General features: G+C 47.9%; 6 protein-coding genes across 6 annotated transcripts; 2 read left to right on the forward strand and 4 right to left on the reverse strand.

The window, feature by feature from the left end:
* Nucleotides 1-1,704: 1,704 nt before the first annotated feature.
* JR316_0008300 (uncharacterized protein) lies at nt 1,705-2,915 on the reverse strand (the record flags this gene model as incomplete). The annotated part of the gene is made up of 6 exons (XM_047894015.1): nt 1,705-1,902; nt 1,974-2,060; nt 2,108-2,237; nt 2,292-2,510; nt 2,571-2,620; nt 2,673-2,915. 6 exons carry the CDS (start codon nt 2,913-2,915, stop codon nt 1,705-1,707), a joined length of 927 nt encoding a protein of 308 aa, XP_047747330.1.
* Nucleotides 2,916-5,047: 2,132 nt separating this feature from the next.
* On the reverse strand, nt 5,048-5,395 carry JR316_0008301 (uncharacterized protein; the record flags this gene model as incomplete). Its single annotated transcript, XM_047894016.1, is given in 2 exon segments — nt 5,048-5,337; nt 5,356-5,395. 2 exon segments carry the CDS (start codon nt 5,393-5,395, stop codon nt 5,048-5,050), a joined length of 330 nt encoding a protein of 109 aa, XP_047747331.1.
* A 1,215-nt stretch (nt 5,396-6,610) lies between these two features.
* On the reverse strand, nt 6,611-8,381 carry JR316_0008302 (uncharacterized protein; the record flags this gene model as incomplete). Its single annotated transcript, XM_047894017.1, has 8 exons — nt 6,611-6,640; nt 6,702-6,867; nt 7,008-7,160; nt 7,259-7,284; nt 7,382-7,468; nt 7,543-7,654; nt 7,747-7,962; nt 8,023-8,381. 8 exons carry the CDS (start codon nt 8,379-8,381, stop codon nt 6,611-6,613), a joined length of 1,149 nt encoding a protein of 382 aa, XP_047747332.1.
* A 1,155-nt stretch (nt 8,382-9,536) lies between these two features.
* JR316_0008303 (ERAD-associated E3 ubiquitin-protein ligase doa10) lies at nt 9,537-15,276 on the forward strand (the record flags this gene model as incomplete). Its single annotated transcript, XM_047894018.1, has 11 exons — nt 9,537-9,706; nt 9,766-12,020; nt 12,077-12,117; nt 12,173-12,262; nt 12,320-12,553; nt 12,621-13,004; nt 13,066-13,241; nt 13,299-13,553; nt 13,620-14,586; nt 14,660-14,822; nt 14,903-15,276. 11 exons carry the CDS (start codon nt 9,537-9,539, stop codon nt 15,274-15,276), a joined length of 5,109 nt encoding a protein of 1,702 aa, XP_047747333.1.
* Nucleotides 15,277-16,042: 766 nt separating this feature from the next.
* JR316_0008304 (Histone H4) lies at nt 16,043-16,529 on the reverse strand (the record flags this gene model as incomplete). Its single annotated transcript, XM_047894019.1, has 4 exons — nt 16,043-16,159; nt 16,227-16,336; nt 16,385-16,442; nt 16,503-16,529. 4 exons carry the CDS (start codon nt 16,527-16,529, stop codon nt 16,043-16,045), a joined length of 312 nt encoding a protein of 103 aa, XP_047747334.1.
* Nucleotides 16,530-16,846: 317 nt separating this feature from the next.
* On the forward strand, nt 16,847-17,377 carry JR316_0008305 (histone H3; the record flags this gene model as incomplete). Its single annotated transcript, XM_047894020.1, has 3 exons — nt 16,847-16,939; nt 16,994-17,143; nt 17,207-17,377. The coding sequence occupies 3 exons, from the start codon at nt 16,847-16,849 to the stop codon at nt 17,375-17,377; spliced, it is 414 nt and encodes a 137-aa protein (XP_047747335.1).
* Between the last annotated feature and the right edge of the window lie 205 nt (nt 17,378-17,582).

Genomic DNA, 17,582 nt, shown 5'->3' on the forward strand with positions numbered 1-17,582 from the left:
ACAGAAATATTATTTAGTATCATTCTATGTGAGTCATCAGAAATAAGAACATTAATAACTGGAACTTACCGGGTAAAATGAACTTGACTCTTTTACTGAGAACCGAGCTTTATAACGGAAGTAGCGGAATAGCTATAAGAGTGTAAATATTGTTTGGCAAGCGAACATGAACAATTGGCATTATTTCCGGTTCAGCCTGGAAAACTTTTACGTGCGAGCTCGCTAGCTCGTTGAAAGAACTTCTCAGTTAGGTGCTTTGTTATTTCAATTATATTAGGCCTGCTAGGGGGTAATTCTTCCATACAGTCAGCTCTCTGAATCTAAAGCAGGAGAACGGTGTACCTGAAGGACGCAAACCCATGCTATTGGAAGCTAATCATGAAATTTGGACCCACCAGACCAAACCTCCCTGCCATGTCTTGTCAGGCGTGCAATATGTGTTTAATTTGCAAGATGAACATACATGCAAACGCAGGCAATCTAACTATCAGCAGGGATTTCTCAAAGCCTCTGATCTCAAAGCCTCTGATGGTCTTTTACTCCGCTACCATTCCAAGTGCAATTTGGGAAGTTCCGGCGGCGGTTCGTGGGTTAATGCAAAGCCTATGGCCTGTTTGAGTAGATGGGTACCGATACTCAGATTTTTGTGCATCCTTTGTACATGTGGCGGGGCGCTCTAGGGCCGGCATCACCGTAGATAGGTACAGTTGGATGCATTAAAAAGACAATGGTCAACGTTGGAGGGCTATAGATGTATAAGAAGATTTGCTGCCAAAACGTAGTGAACCTTCATTGTGTGATAAACAAGGTGGCCAGTGGACAAAAAACTCGATTAGCATCCAATCCGAGATGTTTCTAATTCAGCATATTTTCAAGTTCCGCTCCCACAGTTCTGATTACTTTGAACGTTTGACGAAATAGGTTGACAGAAACCAATAAAAGCCGCATACCAGAGCTTATATTCATCAAAATTAAAGAGAAACCAAGCGCGGGAAGATGCGTAGATGAATGGGTGGTGAAACCGAGCCACAACATTTGTACCAACATATCAGCCGGCGAGCCCAGTGGCTATTATTACGACTGTTAGTCTGCCGCCCACTCTGCAGCAACTAATTTTCATGCTCAGTTCAAGCTCCAACTTCCGATTAGTTCAAATCGGGATTATGTCTATTCAAAGAAGCGAAATTTATCAAGGCGGGGGCGGCATTAAAGAGGTTCTTCATGCAGTCTTTGCTAGTTGCCGTAGTAGGGGGAGACAAGGAATGAAAATATTAACATAAAAAAGCAAAGCATCAAACATTGATATTGAACATGAATAGATTCACTGAAAATGCATTTCAAGTGGTCGGTTGGTCAGTATACAACAAAACAGGTACTTGCTTACCAGTGACCATGTCACTACTTGCTTTCACGCAAAGTATGAATTTTGACTACTTTAGGCGCCAGCACCACCAACTGATGAGCATTAAGTAGTATAGTTCCGCGTATCTTCTTACGTAGACATAGTTTTGCGAGATTGTCGCTCACCACAAAACCTGCCAATACTGCATGTCATAGAGTAGAGAAGAAAGGGCTATAGTACTTATGCATATCGATTAAGTGGTGGGATACAAAAAAGGGAAGAAGAAAACTAGAAAAGAAAGTTGGAGTTCAGGAACAATGATCACAGTTATGATATAAGATGGCGGACCTGATATGACTCTTTCAACTTCCCATTGAATTATACGTTACACGTCGCATTCGCTCTAACAATAGCACGGAAATCAAGATATCATCAAACAGACCATGGCCGATTGGCATAATTTCCAATTTAGCCTCTGGGAAGGGTGTATTCCTGCGCAGTAGCTCGTTCGTCGGAGTAAATTTTGCGAGAGGTTGGGTTTCATGGCCCTGCTTATAGCACTTTGAAGTTTGATAAGGAAGAATCCTGTGTCAGTGCTCGGAAACAACAACACGAGAGAGAAAATACGCACTGTATACACACGAGCACCAGGAAAAGCGGGGCAGGCCCATGTTAGGCGATATTGTTCTTTCAATTTGTTGCCCCATTGGAAATGTTTCTGCAACGAATTAAACATTGCAGGATTAATGTATTGGAAGCACATACGAGGCCATTCTTATTGTTTTTGACAAACAGGCCGGGCATTGGATACTCAAATCCCCGTATTGTTACAGTCTCCGACGCAGGTGTCGGCAACCACCTATTGGTACCAATCATTCGATAAGCTTGAATCGTCCTACATACCCACAATGTCTAAAAATGATATCACAAGATATATATCGTAACTCACTTAAATCCGCCTACATAATCACCTTCTGCGTGTCCACCTCTCACTACAGATGTTATGAAAGACATGGGAAAGAAAGGGTCATGGCCAACCGAGATGTGGTAGATTGGTCGGGTGTCCGGAGAATCCTGTGTTGGCACCAGAATCATAGCGCTACTGCTGGGCCCTAAGCTCGAGAAGGTATACACGACAGGATATGTAGGTATACGAGCGACGTCATAACTATATAAATAAAGAAGATAGTGAGTATAGATTTAGCAGAATGTTTGAGATTGTTTTTACTCAGGGGGTGGTTCGATGGGCGAAGGTGGCTCATCAACAGTGTTCTCGAGCTAATTCAAAGTTATATTGCTGGAATCCCAAAGAAAAAGGAGTGTTACTTACAACTAATTGTTCTTCTTGCCCCTGTCCCATGGATATCGTGATTTGCTGGCCCTCGTTCAGTGCGTCAGTATTCCATGTCATCGTGACTTCTGCAGAGGTAGGAATTTGAATCTCTGCCGGTGGCATTGGATCCTGTACATAGGTCGTAAGACTCGAAGAAGAGGAAGCCTGGGTAGGTGGCAAGCTCAATTGTAATGAGTCCTCAGGCTGGCGGGAGCGTCGATAGGAAGAGAAAAGTGGCATAGGTCAAGTTGTACGCCAGATATCCCACAGAAATCATTTAAGTAAAGGTTTTGATTTGCATGCAGTGCATTGATAGGCCAAGAAGTGGCGGTGAATTTGAAGAAGCACTTGGAAACATTTTCACAATAGACAGCGAAGAAAACTACTGTCTAAAATCAGAGGCTCATATGGAGACGGGTTTGTCGGTGTATGTAGCTCACGTAAGCTGAACTTTAATTTAAAGCTCCGAAAACTTCAAATTAGACTCCGAGGTCATTTCCTTGTCTCGTCACAGTAGACTCGCTAGTAATCTCGGCTCCAGATTTTCGGGAGAGCTCCGGCGGAGAATGAAAACGGAGTCAAAAATTCTGACGAAAACCGTTGCAAATCGCTCTCCATAACATCTGGTGCAATTGCATCAGTAAAGATGCGGACAGCCCCTGTTGTCACATCAGTCACACTCTCACTCCCTTTTCATCGCTCAATCAATGCTCCTCATACTCCCCGTTCTCCTTGTTAATAGACAATTTACTCACTAATAATCACTCTTGACTTACTGGATGACAATAAATACAATATTATTTGATTTCAGTGCAATCCAATTAAGCTAGCCTTATTTTGATGTCTTGGTGCATCCACTTCTAACTGACAATTATTCAAGGAGTGTGAACTCGCAGAGTGAGTACCCGGCCTGGTAATGCTGTAACATCAAACCTTTGCTTTCTACCCTAATTCTACTGTCCCATTCAGCCTAAGTATATTAGATCCTCACACTTAACACTTGAGGTTGGTACCTGTACATACTACACGGGCTACAGCCGTAGAAGTCTTCCAACGGAAATTTTATAACATTTTCGGCCGCAACTGGGCACTTTACATACTTGAGATCACAGATATGGTAAGATATAATATTCAAACGAAGAGAACTGTTGTCCTTGGACCAAAAATCCTGACTTAGACGGCGTCAAGTCGATGTGTGAGCACGGCGTGACATGTCCGCATCTTTACTGATGCAATTGCACCAGACGTTATAGGGCACATCTCCCCGATCAGATTTTGCAGAATTTTTGACTCCGACTTTGATCTCCGCCTATTAGTCCCGGGCCTCTTGCAGGAGGGGAGATCGTGCCCTATAACGGATGGGAACGAGACTAACTCGCTAGCCAGTCACGTCTGAGCCACTCTTCCTGATTTCAAATTGTTTGCCTCTTGTTGTGGCATTGTTTTGACTGCAAACATCAGGCGGACGTTGAATTTGAGAGTGGCTCAGTTCGGACTTCGAAAATGGGATTAGTCAGAAACGGCTGGGTACGAGCCTATCGTCACAGACTCATCTCACAGTCATACGATGTTCACCTATTTGGTACCCATAGCATTCGTAAGTAATCTACTGATTCTTGACTGGAGTAGTTGATATCCGATAGACAGATTGATACCAATCCATTGATCATTAATAGTATGTGCCACTATATGTGGTGATCATGCCATACTCTAACGAGTAACAGTGTGTAACATCAATCCGATGGGTAAGGACCAACGAACGAAAACACAGCACAAACACAGCCTCATAAATCTGGTAAAAATCTCGTCAAAGACGCAAATTGAATATTTGGGCGTAGATGGTCGCCATTTCTCTATGTGCACTATTCAGCAAATTTCATCTTGATGCCATTTATCACTTGCAATGAAAAGTATACTCGGAACCTTAGAAGAATAGGGTCAAAAACAAGAAAATCTTGTTAAGCGCCCTAACTTGCACTCATATCCCATGTTATATTGCTTTATTGAATAGTTATATTGTACTACCCAGCTCTGATTGCGTCAGGGCAAAATTAGCGCACCATCAGGCTATGAGAAGCCATTTAATACTAGCAGTACAGCCCCCGCCAAGCTTGATTGCTGGATATTGTGTGTAAATTTCTGTCTGTGACCCCTCGGACAGTATACTCCGACTGTAATGCTACAAAATTAAAGTCCAGTTGATCATGGTATAGAAACTGTACCAGAAGGGTATAATACATAAGTGCAATCAGGCTTAACTCAGAGTCACTCTGAGCTAGATTCGCCTCCCGACCCAAGGCTTTACGTTCCCCACGTTCTCCAAAATTTGCCACCAGGGAAAACGGAACCCTGCCGAAAAATTGAAATACTGATTACGACTCCATAATTCTATGTGGCGACGGAGCCTTCCGCTTTCCCGACTGCACCTCGCTAAGTGGGTCCAGCGCCGCGGTGAGTCGCTGCCGCTCGAGGAGTAAAACAGATATTACGATATCGTCAAGCAGTGTATGTCCGATGGGCATGACTATCAGCTGCGGCTCCGCGCGCGGGCTGCTCGTCGTGAGGGTAGCGGATACGCTGAACTCGGCGAAGATACGATTATCGTCTGCGGGATCATGGCACTGAGTAGATTTCTGAGTTGTGAAGACATTGCGGAAGTCGGCTTGAGATATTTACTCACAGTGAATCTCCCAGCTGAAGGCCAGTCCGGACACGTCCATTGCATGTTGAACACCTGTTTATTACCCCAATGAAAGCGTTGCTGAAGTAATGGGTCAAACATTGGTTGTTAGCGCGATCCGCAAGCCCAGATTTCATACAAAGACAGCAATAAACCTACTGATCCTTGTTTGATTTTTTTCTTTTGAAAAATATCTGTTAATCTGTATTCACCTCCATTGATATAAACAGGTTGCTGTGGATGATTTGGAGAAGAAATAGCAGTTCTATAGATGATATAAGTTCTTTAATAGCACACTTTTTGCAAAGAGCTCGACATACTTGAAACCTCCCACATATAGCCCTTGTTCGCTAGAACCTTTGACCACAGATGTTACTAAATGCGTCGGGATAAAAGGGTCGTGGCCGATTGAGATGTGATATAGAGCCTGAGCATGGGTATGGGTCGGGATCAACAGCATTGCACTAGCGCTGGTGCCAAGGAGCGAGAACGAGTACGCGAGCGGGACCCCAGAAAGCAGCGCATTATCATACCTAATCCGGTGACGTTTTCCAATCAGCCACCACAACGACTTTCAGCACTTTCTGCCTCATAAATCCTGGCTTGAGAGAAAAAGTGTACATACGATGGAGGATGACCATCAACCGGAGACAGGGGCGCCACTACTGATGCCGACGACGGCCCAGAAAAGGAATACGAAGACGGCGACAAAGAATGCATCGGCGAGAGAGGGAATGGGAATGCCGCTGCTGCCGCCAGTGCCGTCCCCGGTGTCGCCTCACCTTCCGCGCTCTTGGTCGACGTTGTTTTCGTCTGGACGGTAAGTGGCTGGTGTTCCATTGTGCTATTTTCTTCACGGGACACTGAGGCTGGGGCCCGGGGTCGATAAGGAGCTGCTTATAGAGGGCTATTTCCTCACTCAACCACCAATGCTCATATAGGGGACCAGGCACCGCCGAGTTCGGGTTTCGCGTCTATACTCAAATGGTTTCCAGCAGGTGTCGCCTCTACGAAATTGGACATAAATAGAAATTGCGGTGGGAATAGCACCTTGTAGCATGGGTTTGTTTGAGAGTTTCTTGAGCACGTACTTGCAGGTAACAAGAATCACAGATACAGCGTCAGGCATCATGGTTGGGTGGCTGGTGTGCACATCGTTTTGAATTCTCAAGCAGTGATAATGATAGATCAATCACAGAAGCCGCGGAAAGCTACGCTCAATGGTTCAGGTTGCTTTTAATCTTATTCCATGTATTTAGATGACGATGATGATCAAATTTTTCGTCTATATCAATTGCAAATAGTGTGAGGTTAGCGAGCAATATTATCAAACTCGAAAAACAGACCGCAATTTGGCAGACTGCAAAGACAGCGATACTTGCTTCTTTCTGGCCGGTGATACACAACCCCGGCGATACCTCAGTCGGAGTCACGGTGCAAATAATACTGGGCTTCTTGGCAAAATTGCGTCCTATTGACGTGTGTGGCGGTCCGTACGAGAGGCGAAGAGTGCTGTGCGAGGTGTCAACCCAGATTAAAACTGCGAAAATTGATGATTGAGTATAGGACGCTAGATACTCGAATCATCACATCTGATGACAATGTTTACGTTTCAAACAAATCATCATCGTAGCCACTGTCTCCAGGAGGACATGGTCGACAGTTCCCCTCCCAAATCCACCATCTTGATCTCTACGCCGTCGCCTATAAGGCATTCTTGTTCAATTGATTGTGGGGTGTTGTATCGGATGAAGACATGGAAAGCAGTGACAATCGCCGGCGTTCTAAGAGCAGGATCGAAAAGACTAGATCATCAAACACTGGTTGATCAGTCGACAACACGGTTAATAATGGGCTTTCTTTCGGTTCGAGTCGGCGACTAGACGCGTTGTAATAAGCACACACGCGGTTATCGAGGGAGTTGCGACACTTTAGAGTTTGGAGCAAAATTAGATTAGAAAATCATGTTCACGGGCATGAGAGAGGGCGTCGAAAAACATTATACACCGATAGGAAAATGGCTCACCGTGAAGGTCCCTGGGGCAGGCCAGTCCGGGCATGTCCACTGCAAACGTGTTTGAGTGATATCTTTCCCGCCCCATTCGAAAGTTTGCTGTCATTTCGGGAGAAAGGGCGCTATCAGTCATACCCAGAACATCGAAAACAGGACGTTCTTAACCGGCTTACGTTATTGCCGCTTTTCTTCTTTGAACCCTTTCTGAATACGTCTGATTGCTTGCCTTCCACCCCCCGGATAGATATTGCTTGACCGGAATTGTCCCGTTCGAGCAATGTTGTGCTAAATACAAAAGTCAGTTGCTTATCATGGCAAGGGGCCCCCGAGGAGCGAGCTCGGACTTTGGAGGCTCAGGAGAAGTTTGAATAACTTACTGAAAAGAACCGACGTAAGCGCCTTGATCGTTCGACCCTCTGAATATAGATGTCATCATACATGTCGGAAGGAAAGGGTCATATCCGACGGAAATATAATAAATCGGACTCGTTTCGCCAGAAGTATGGCGTGGGACGACAAGCATTGCGTTGCTGGTGTTTATTTGAGAGAAGGTATAGGTTGCTGCAGTATCAGAGGGCGGAGTATTGTTGTATCTTTTGGAGATGTAGCAACACGGTTAATTCAGGTGGATATAGAGATGAAACCGCACTTACGATGGTGGTCGACTACAAGGTAATGTTCCATTTGTTGCGTCTGCTGCGCTATAGGAACGACTGTGATTCGATGAGGAGGTGTTTGCACGAGGTCTTGTTCCAAAAATCTGAGTCCCTGCTGTCAACACTTTATTCCAGGACCGTTGTGGGGGTTCAAGAGATGGCCGCGGTGGTGACATGGTCACCGGCGTGGTATTCGCATTTTGTGCGGCCGGCTGCGATACGGGGTTGATGGTGCGGCCGGTGGTTGGTTGAGTATTGGAGGCCGTTTGGGTCCACGAGGTTTTGTGAGACGGCAAAGGAAATGGATTGACTCTGGTGTCTTGCTCTTTGCGGTAGGGTGTTTGTCGCTGAAACATCTTTACTGTCGTACCACGTTACGGCCGTCTAACGTAAACGGTTTAAAGGCTTTCTACGAAGAGAGCACTAGCTTCCAAAAGATGATTTTGTTGAACTGGATTATAAGGATAAGGCCAACCATGGTACTCACCTCATAAGAGTTTGTGACAAAAGGCGGGATACAGATGCTTGGGCGTTGAGGTTTGAGAAGCGCTGAACCCTGCCGAGCTTTGGCGAACAACGACACGATGCCGTTGCGTTGAGATTTTTGAGCGGGTCATGTCAAGTGAGGGCGCCTAAGAATTTCCTGGATAGATAAACATGGGAATGTAAGGAGAGATGAATCGTGGGTGAAAGATTTTTATTCATCATGTTGCGAGGTCGGAGACAGGAGGCAATTGGGAGACAACAAGTCGAGTATCTGAGCATTTCTTCGCGAACAAAGCCTTCAGCGCTCAGCGCCCAGCACAGCCACATCTTAATTATCCCACGCGATTCGCCATTCAACAAATCTCTTCAACTTGCACAGGCACGTAGCACACCAATAAATCGTTGCTTAACCCAAAAATGAGCTATAGACTAGACACAACTGATTTTGCCATAATTTTTAGTTCAGCTTGATTGACATGGAAAGAGTAGGCCCGAAAAGGAAAGGAGGTGGGTACTGAGCCACGTGTCTGGAGTAAAGACGCAAGCCATTGGTTGTCTGACTAACATTTGACCACACACTCTACTTTCACTACACTCTGGGCGGAAGCGCCAGTTCTTGACTGAACTGTTGTTACTTATGCAAGAAGCTGATGAGCAAGGTACCGCAAATATTCATCTCTTGTCGTCTATTATTCACCTTATTGTTCTGCACGACCCTTAGATACATGTCGAATCTGCAGTGTGCCGGCAGAGCCCGACCAACCCCTCTTTCATCCTTGCAAATGTTCGGGGACTATCCGTTATATTCATCAGGACTGGTATGCTTCAAGATCTATCACATCCAAACCTTTGAACTTACACGATTCATATGATATAGTCTGACAACATGGCTCGCCCATAGCAAGAAGAAGACTTGCGATGTCTGCAAGCATCCCTATTCATTTACAAAAGGTACGACAAGTTTTGCGCGGCTTCGAGATTGGTAAATTATTGACAAAATATGGTATCAAGTCTACGCCTCAGACATGCCATCATCCCTTCCACCTCTCCTACTCATTCGGCGGCTGTTACAACAATTATTTTTCGCCGTGTTGTTCGTATTGAGAGGCATAGCTGTTGCTACAATCTGGCTAGGAGTATTGCCATGGGTGACAGTGTGGACGTGGAGAATGTACTTTTCAATGGGGGAATCCGCGTACGTACTCATCCGGGACCTCACCCCAATATCCACTTCTGACAGCTTCCTCTGTTTAGCGCCTGGTGGATAAGTGACCGCCCAAGACCTCCGAGTACAGAACCAACAGCAACATTTTTCAATAGAATACGCTACGAAGTCCCTGTACCGCCATCCAAGAGCATCTATACCAAGGTTTCTTCACATCCGGTATGGATAGCGCTCTCGGCAGACATATTCACCGGCCAGATTATTGCATCGCTCATTGTCCTCATCTTCGTCGCCGTCTTCCTCCTCCGCGAATGGATATCGCAGAATGCTCGTCCGGGCGTATTCGAAGAGGAAGAGCTCCCCGAGCTGCCCCCCGTCCCTGCGCCTCCTCCACCGCAACCACAACCGCAGCAGCAACCCAGGCTCGTCCGCCATTTTGCGCCGCTCGACCCCGCCAACCCGAACCTTGAACGTGAATTGAGGGCCCGCGCCGCTTTCAATGAGCGCCAGATCGAGGCTCTACGTGCGATGGAGGCGATGCGTCAGAATCTGGATCCAAACATCGCCGTGGACCCCAACAGATGGCGAACGGACGCCCAAATAGCTGCGCTTAGGGATAGGAAGAAAAAAATGAAAGCCAAAGGCCAAAGGCCACCGCATACGGTACGCGATGAAAACCAGGGAGAAACGGACGAGGAAGATGTACAATTTGAGTTAGAGCAAGCGAAGAAGAAAATATTCAACCGACATGTTACAGTGGCGCAGGCCTCCCGGCGCAGCTTCCCGCGTCCACCATCGCCTGAGCTCGAGGTTGCGGAGTTGCAGAATACACTCGACTTCGTGATCCCTCTTGATGGTCCGACTGCGAAGACCGCTTCCAGTGCGGGCCCGTCAACGAGTCCGGTGTCTCCGGATTTCTTTGCACAAAACCCATTTTCATCGTCGTCAAAGTCAGACTCACCGTTCCCTCCTGTCGCCCTCAAGCCTCCCAGCGGTGACATCCCTTTTTCGTTACGTGGGTGGCAAACGACGAATACCAACCCGACCCCGTCCCACGAACAACCTGAACCTGTTTTCCCCCCTGTTACTCTTCAGCCTCCTGCTGACGACATTCCTTTCTCCCTCCGTGGATGGCAGACAACCTCACAGCCCATATCTAAAACGGTATCACAGCCTCAGCCAGAAGTCCCGCTGCAGGCTGAGCCAGTCCAGCGCAGCGCCAGCACCGGCAGCGCCGCGCTCGCTCGCCCACCTCTGCCTATGGCACCACTACCCCAGTCCGGACATAATTCACCATTCTTGTTTTCTCCCGGCAAAACATCTGTCGACTCACCTAGCCATTCGACCTATCGCGCTCCAGAGGAGCTACAGAAACCACAACAGCCAGAAGCCGGACCATCAAATCCGACCGCAAATTCCTCGAGGGACTACTTCACTGCCGCCTACCCATCATCTCCGGCTGAGGCCACCAACGGTCACGATGAGGAGGCTGAACGCGAGGAGTGGCTGAACGCACGGGAGGAAGCTATCAAAATGATGGAGGAGGAGGAAATTGCCATGGAACAGGATAGCAAGTACTACTCGGTGAGGCAGCGGCTGAATCGAAGACGAGCACATCACCCGCATCATCAGCATTGGCTTGAGAATGCTAGCGACGACGACGCGGAGGTGGAGAGCAAAGGCAAAGGGAAGATGAAAGAGATGGAAATGAACATAGGCGCATCGACGGCGGTTGTCACTGATGTCGGTATTGGAGGGGCGAGTACGAGTAGGGAGCCGCATGGTGCTGCGGCGACGCCGGAGAGTGCGCTGCCAGATTCAGATGTTGATATGGAAGTGGAGCGGAATAGGTACTTCCAGGCTGCTGCTGAGGCGAAGGTTGGGGACGGGGGCGAGCCTGGGTTAGTAAGTCCCAGCGAGTCGGACGACACAGAAGAGGATGACGAGGATGATTTCCATGAAGACGACGAAGTAGACGATAGGCATGGAAACGGGCATAGAAATCGACGTCCACATCCTCTCCGACGGCCTCATCTCGAAGAAGAAGATGACGATGAAGATGACGACGCAGTGTTCTTCCGTGAGCCGAATGATGATGACGGAGTGTCCGACGACGAGGAAGATCAGGCCCAATGGAATATTGACGAACAGCAACAGGGGCGGCAACAGGCACGAGCAGGTGCACCGGCTGGCGGGGCGGGTGGAGAAAGGGAAATTGTGCAGTGGGGTGCTCCAGGTGTACCTGGTGGTGCTCCTGTTGCGAACGACGCCGATGTTGCGGCTGGGCTTGACCTGGAAGATGCGGACGCTAATGGTGAAGATGAATTGGAAGGTGTAATGGAAGGTTCGTTTTCCAAGCTTTTTTCTTCATTTATTCCCGACTTATGGTCTTTGTTCTAGCTATTGGAATGAGAGGTCCCATCTTTGGTGTCTTCCAGAACGTATGTTTCTCATTCCTCTTTTCTTCCCCCCCTTTTGTTGAGCTTTTCTCTTCAGGCGGCCTTGATGATCTTTGTTCTTGACACTGCTATTGGCATTTGTGTTTGGGTACCTTTCACTATCGGCAAAACAACAGCTCTGCTCACTGTATGTTATCATTTTCTTAATCATTGATTTCACTAAGCTGAATCATTATGTGCATAGTTGGACCCCAAACGACTACTGCAAGTTCTGCATTTACCCATACGAGCCATGCGATACCTCACAGATCCTTTCGTCGACGTCTTCGTGTTCATCATCATGCGCGTCTTACTTCCTCGCATTGGCAGCTTACTCGGCAAACTGTTCCAACTTTTCTGGTTCCTCGGTTCGAATACGATTGGTAAACTGTTGGGGCAGGGCATCAGTTCGGGTATTTCGGAATTTTCGTTGAGAATGGTGTGCACCCTTTTTTTTTGCTTTCAATATTCGCAGAGGCTGACGGGCGCATCTGTTCTTTCTTCAGTACAACCAATCAGCGGATATTATTAGCAAACCCCTTGCTCAGCTATCGGCGTGGACATCTCCTGCAAATATAACTACTGAATCCATATCACCGGCAAACTCGACCGACCTCCTGGCCGCACTTCCGGACTATTTAGGATTCACGGAACCTTACTTTGAAGTTGTAGGACGCGAAGTGAGGGTTGCGACTACGGAAGTGCAGCAGTCTTGGGTTCGTCTGTCTTTGGGAAATGGCCCTCTCAGCCGCTTTTTCGCTATCAGCTTGGGCTATTGCGTCGTCAGCGTGTTATTACTGTTTTATCTGAACGTTTTGACTGTTGGCAACGCGAGAACTGCTGGTGTCGCTGTTCGGAACGCGATTCGTCAACAGCTGCTTGTGCTCAAGGTATGTTCTTTTCTTGTCAAGAAGCTTGATTTTTTTTTTTCTAATTTGGGCTTTTAATTAGGTCGCAGCCTTTATTTTCATCGAGCTCGTCGTGTTCCCATTGGGTTGTGGTATCGTGCTGGATCTGTGCACTGTGTGGTTGTTCCCAGAGGCCAATCTGCAATCTCGCATCGCATTTTTCTATTCTGCGCCTTTGACCGCCATGTTCTATCACTGGGTTGCAGGGACAATGTTCATGTAAGTTTTATTTTTATTACTTGCTGAGATTTGAACTCACTTTGTTAATTATCAAAGGTACTCATTTGCTGTTCTTCTGTCGGGTTGCCGGAGTGTGATGCGACCGGGAGCGATGTGGTTTATTAAAGATCCTCAGGACCAGAATTCGCACCCTATTCGGGATATCCTTGACCGCCCTACCCTCACCCAACTTCGCAAAATATGCGTCAGTGGCTTGATGTATTCGTTTGTGGTGGCGTGTGTCGTCGGCAGCGTTGCGGCGCTATTGGTTCTGGGCAGTAAATCAATCTTGCCATTCAGATGGAAAAATCGGTGCGCATATTTTTTCGCTCAATGGGTAGTACGGGCTACATGTTCTTATCTTTTCGATCTTTTTAGGGAACCGCTTTCGAATGTCCCCATTGACTTGCTATTCTTGCACCTTGTCCTGCCGTACACCATGCACTACTTCCGGCCGAAGAAAACGATCAAGCATTTTACAACTATCGTGTGGAAGTTTATTGCAACGCGCCTGCGTCTCACTTCCTACTTCTTCGGTGGGAGATATCCCGAAGAAGAGTTTACCCCAAAGCACTGGAAGGAGAATTTCATCCGGGGAAACATTCTCGTGGTGATGGACGACGACCATGCAGATGGCACGTTCCGGCGTGTGCCAGCGACTGATAATCTCGCGCTGCCGCGGGATATGCGTGCGACGGTCGCGGTGGACGCGCGGGGCGAGCCCGTGGACGAGGCCGCGCGCGAGCTGATGGAGCTGCAGAACGCAGAAGCAGAAAAGGCCAAACGGTCCGTCAAAGACGACTACATGATCGTGTACATGCCCCCGCACTTCCGATGGCGCATTATCGCGTTCATCGTGGTCTTTTGGATCTTTGGCGCGGTTGTGCTGGGTGTTGGCGTCGCGGTGCCTGTGCAGCTTGGGCGCAGCTTCTTTAGGCTGTTCACGCCGCGCGAGGTGCATGACGGGTACTCGTTCATCATTGGGTTTTACCTCCTCTGGGTGTGCTATCTCACGGCCAAGGCGGTGGATAGACTGGACAAGCGGCGTCAGCGCCGCAGTGCGGATGGCCCCCGTGCGGATCTGTACATTCTCGTGCTCAAGCGCGGGTTACTGTGGATTGCGAAGACGGCGTATATGGTGCTGTTCCTAGGCATTGTGCTGCCGACGCTGTTGGCGCTTGTGATTGATCTGTATATTATCCTGCCTATCAGGTTGATGTATAACCCTAGTATGGTGCCGCACATACGTATCGTGGATCTTTGGGCGCTTGGTCTGCTTTATTCGAAGATTGCGATGCTCTCACGGCGTATGCAGCCTAATCGCATCACGCGAGGATTGCAAATTGTACGTTCATTACTTTTTTATCTATCATGTTCAAGCTATTTCTTACGCATTGTCGTTTTCTTACTTTTACCAGATCGCTGCTCATGGATGGACACGACCGGACCCTGTACGTGCCACGAAAGACGTGATTGGCCCATTGTGTGGTGGATTCTTGGGCATGATCATACTCCCCGGCGCAGCCTTCCGCGCACTACAATACCTCTTCCCCAGTATCACCGTCGACAACCGGTTCATGTGTACGTCACACTTTCCCTCTCCTTCCTCCGCGCTCGATATTGATTATTGACATTTGATTTTTTTTTTGGTGTGGTTATAGTTATGCACGTGTACCCGGCCGTATTCATAATCGCAGGCGGCGTGCGCACGGCGATGTCGATGTACGGTGTGCTCTCGGCGTGGTCGCAGGCTGTGAGGGATAAGGAGTTTTTGGTGGAGATGAGGCTTAGGAACCATGAGCCGGAGATGGAGAATGAGGTTCCGCCTGCGATGGCACCTGCGTCTGCTACTACAGCGGCTGCGTCTGGTACCGGTGGTGGGGGTGGGGGTGCAGCGCAAGATGGAGAGGATGGTCCTCGGCCAGCACAACAGCAGCAGCAGAGGGAGGAGAGGGTGGAGACAGATGTGCATTGGGATGAGTATCTCGCTGAAAATGAGAGGATTAACGCGGAGAGGCGCGCGGCGCTTCTGTGAGTTGTTGTTGTTGTTGTTGTTGTTGTTGTTGTTGTTGCTTTCCTTTCCTTTTTTTTCTTTTTTCTTTGTTTTTTGCTCTTGAGAGATTTTTGTGGAGGACTCTCTTCTTTTTTTTTTTTTAACATTTTACCCGCCTACCCTTCCTACCCCTACCCGAAGGAAAGGAAAGGAAGGGAAAATTCGCGCTATATTATCGACTATTAAAGATTAAACATTTATACGTATACACCCCTCCGCACCACACTGCACACTGCACTCTCACTGCACACCTTGTATATAATCTAATTTGTGCTTAGAACTTGAACTTGAAGTCGTTTTGTGTAAATTTGTGGTAGTGTTCCTATTTCCGCGCTATTTCCTGAGCTCTTAAAGTTATCATAGCACCTTGGAGCCTGGAGCCTGGAAAACGACGGCAACGGGCTTTGTCAAGGGTGGTCCAAGCGCCCTGTCATAAATGTGGCACCTACGGACCAGACTCCTCCCGACTCCGCAGCTTATGATGCATGAGCAATGGCATGTATCGAATATTATATGTAGCGGGCATTTCCACGATATCATGACAACTGCTCTCACAGACCCAACAACATTCTTCTTAACCTTATACGTACTTACCTAGCTCAGATGATCTAATACTCAGGAAACGCCAATGCAATGGAAATGCAGATGTTGAAGAGAAATTGAGATTATGATAGTACAATATACAACAAACAATAAGATAGCGAAAAAAAGAAAAACAGTGAAAACCCTGAACCCTATCCGATTAAGATTAAGCACCGAAACCGTAGAGAGTGCGTCCTGATCGCTTGAGGGCGTAGACGACGTCGAGGGCTGTTACTGTCTTTCGCTTGGCGTGTTCTGTGTATGTTACAGAGTCGCGGATGACCTGAAGGCAGAGTACGTGTGAGTGTGAGTACAACGAGAGAGAAAGGGGGAAGGGGAGGGGTACGCACGTTCTCCAGGAAGATCTTGAGAACACCACGGGTCTCCTCGTAGATGAGACCGGAGATACGCTTCACACCTCCACGACGGGCGAGACGGCGGATGGCGGGCTTGGTGATACCTGAGTGAGGTTAGACGAGTGTGAGGATGGGGTGGAGAGGGGATGTACCCTGGATGTTGTCACGAAGAATCTTGCGGTGGCGCTTGGCTCCGCCCTTTCCGAGTCCCTAATATGCCACCAGAAATTAGGAAACTTGTCCAAGTCAAGTATAATTGTAAAAACACACCTTTCCACCTTTTCCGCGTCCAGACATGTTGATTTAAGTGGTTGGTGGTGGGGGAGTTAAAAGTGTGAGTGTGGTGTGTGTGTGTGTTGGGTGGTGGAAGCGAGATAACAAGCCGTGGTTTATTCCAGGCGTCCTTATATAAGAAGAGGATGTGTGGCTGTGCTGCATTTTCCTCGTTTGTTGAATTCACTGGATAGAGGCGCGGTGGGTCACGTGGAGAGCGCGATCGCGTTTGTATATAATCGACCCTCGCTTTGGGTAATGGACCCCCACTTACTTTTTCGTCACCCACCAACTCACACCACCACCACCACCACTTAACAACAACAACAACAACAGCAACAATGGCCCGCACTAAGCAAACTGCCCGCAAATCTACTGGTGGCAAGGCCCCTCGTAAACAACTCGCAGCCAAGTCCTCTGCGCGCAAGACTGCTGTACGTTTTCATACTTGTCTTTTTTTTGTTCATCTTCCTTACATGTGCTTGTAGGCCGCTGCTGGTGGTGTCAAGAAGCCCCATCGCTTCAGGCCCGGAACTGTCGCTCTCCGTGAAATCCGTCGTTACCAAAAGTCCACCGAGCTGCTCATCCGCAAGCTCCCCTTCCAACGACTCGTCCGTGAAATCGCTCAGGATTTCAAGGTACTTGACTCACAATGACTCATCATCTGCCACATTCATTCTGACTTGTTATCTTTTGCGCAGACTGATCTCCGCTTCCAATCCTCCGCCGTCATGGCCCTCCAGGAAGCTGCCGAGGCGTACCTCGTCTCGCTCTTCGAAGACACCAACTTGGCTGCTATCCACGCTAAGCGTGTCACCATCCAACCCAAAGATCTCGCTTTGGCTCGCAGACTGAGGGGAGAGCGATCATAGAGCGTTTCTTGGTTATCTGTCTTTTTCTCTTTTTATTCCGCATTGTTATTGTATTATAGTGTATCTTTTCATCTTTTCAATCGTTATGCCCATGCCGCAATATGATCCATGGTTAATTTTTTTCCCCAACGAATCCAAGGAATGGTGTGAGTGTGAATATATGCGTGCGATAAACAAACGCGTCGCGTCGCGTATTTGTTGATGC

The sequence above is a fragment of the Psilocybe cubensis genome, chromosome 7 (assembly GCF_017499595.1).
Source record: "Psilocybe cubensis strain MGC-MH-2018 chromosome 7, whole genome shotgun sequence".
NCBI lineage: Eukaryota > Fungi > Basidiomycota > Agaricomycetes > Agaricales > Agrocybaceae > Psilocybe > Psilocybe cubensis.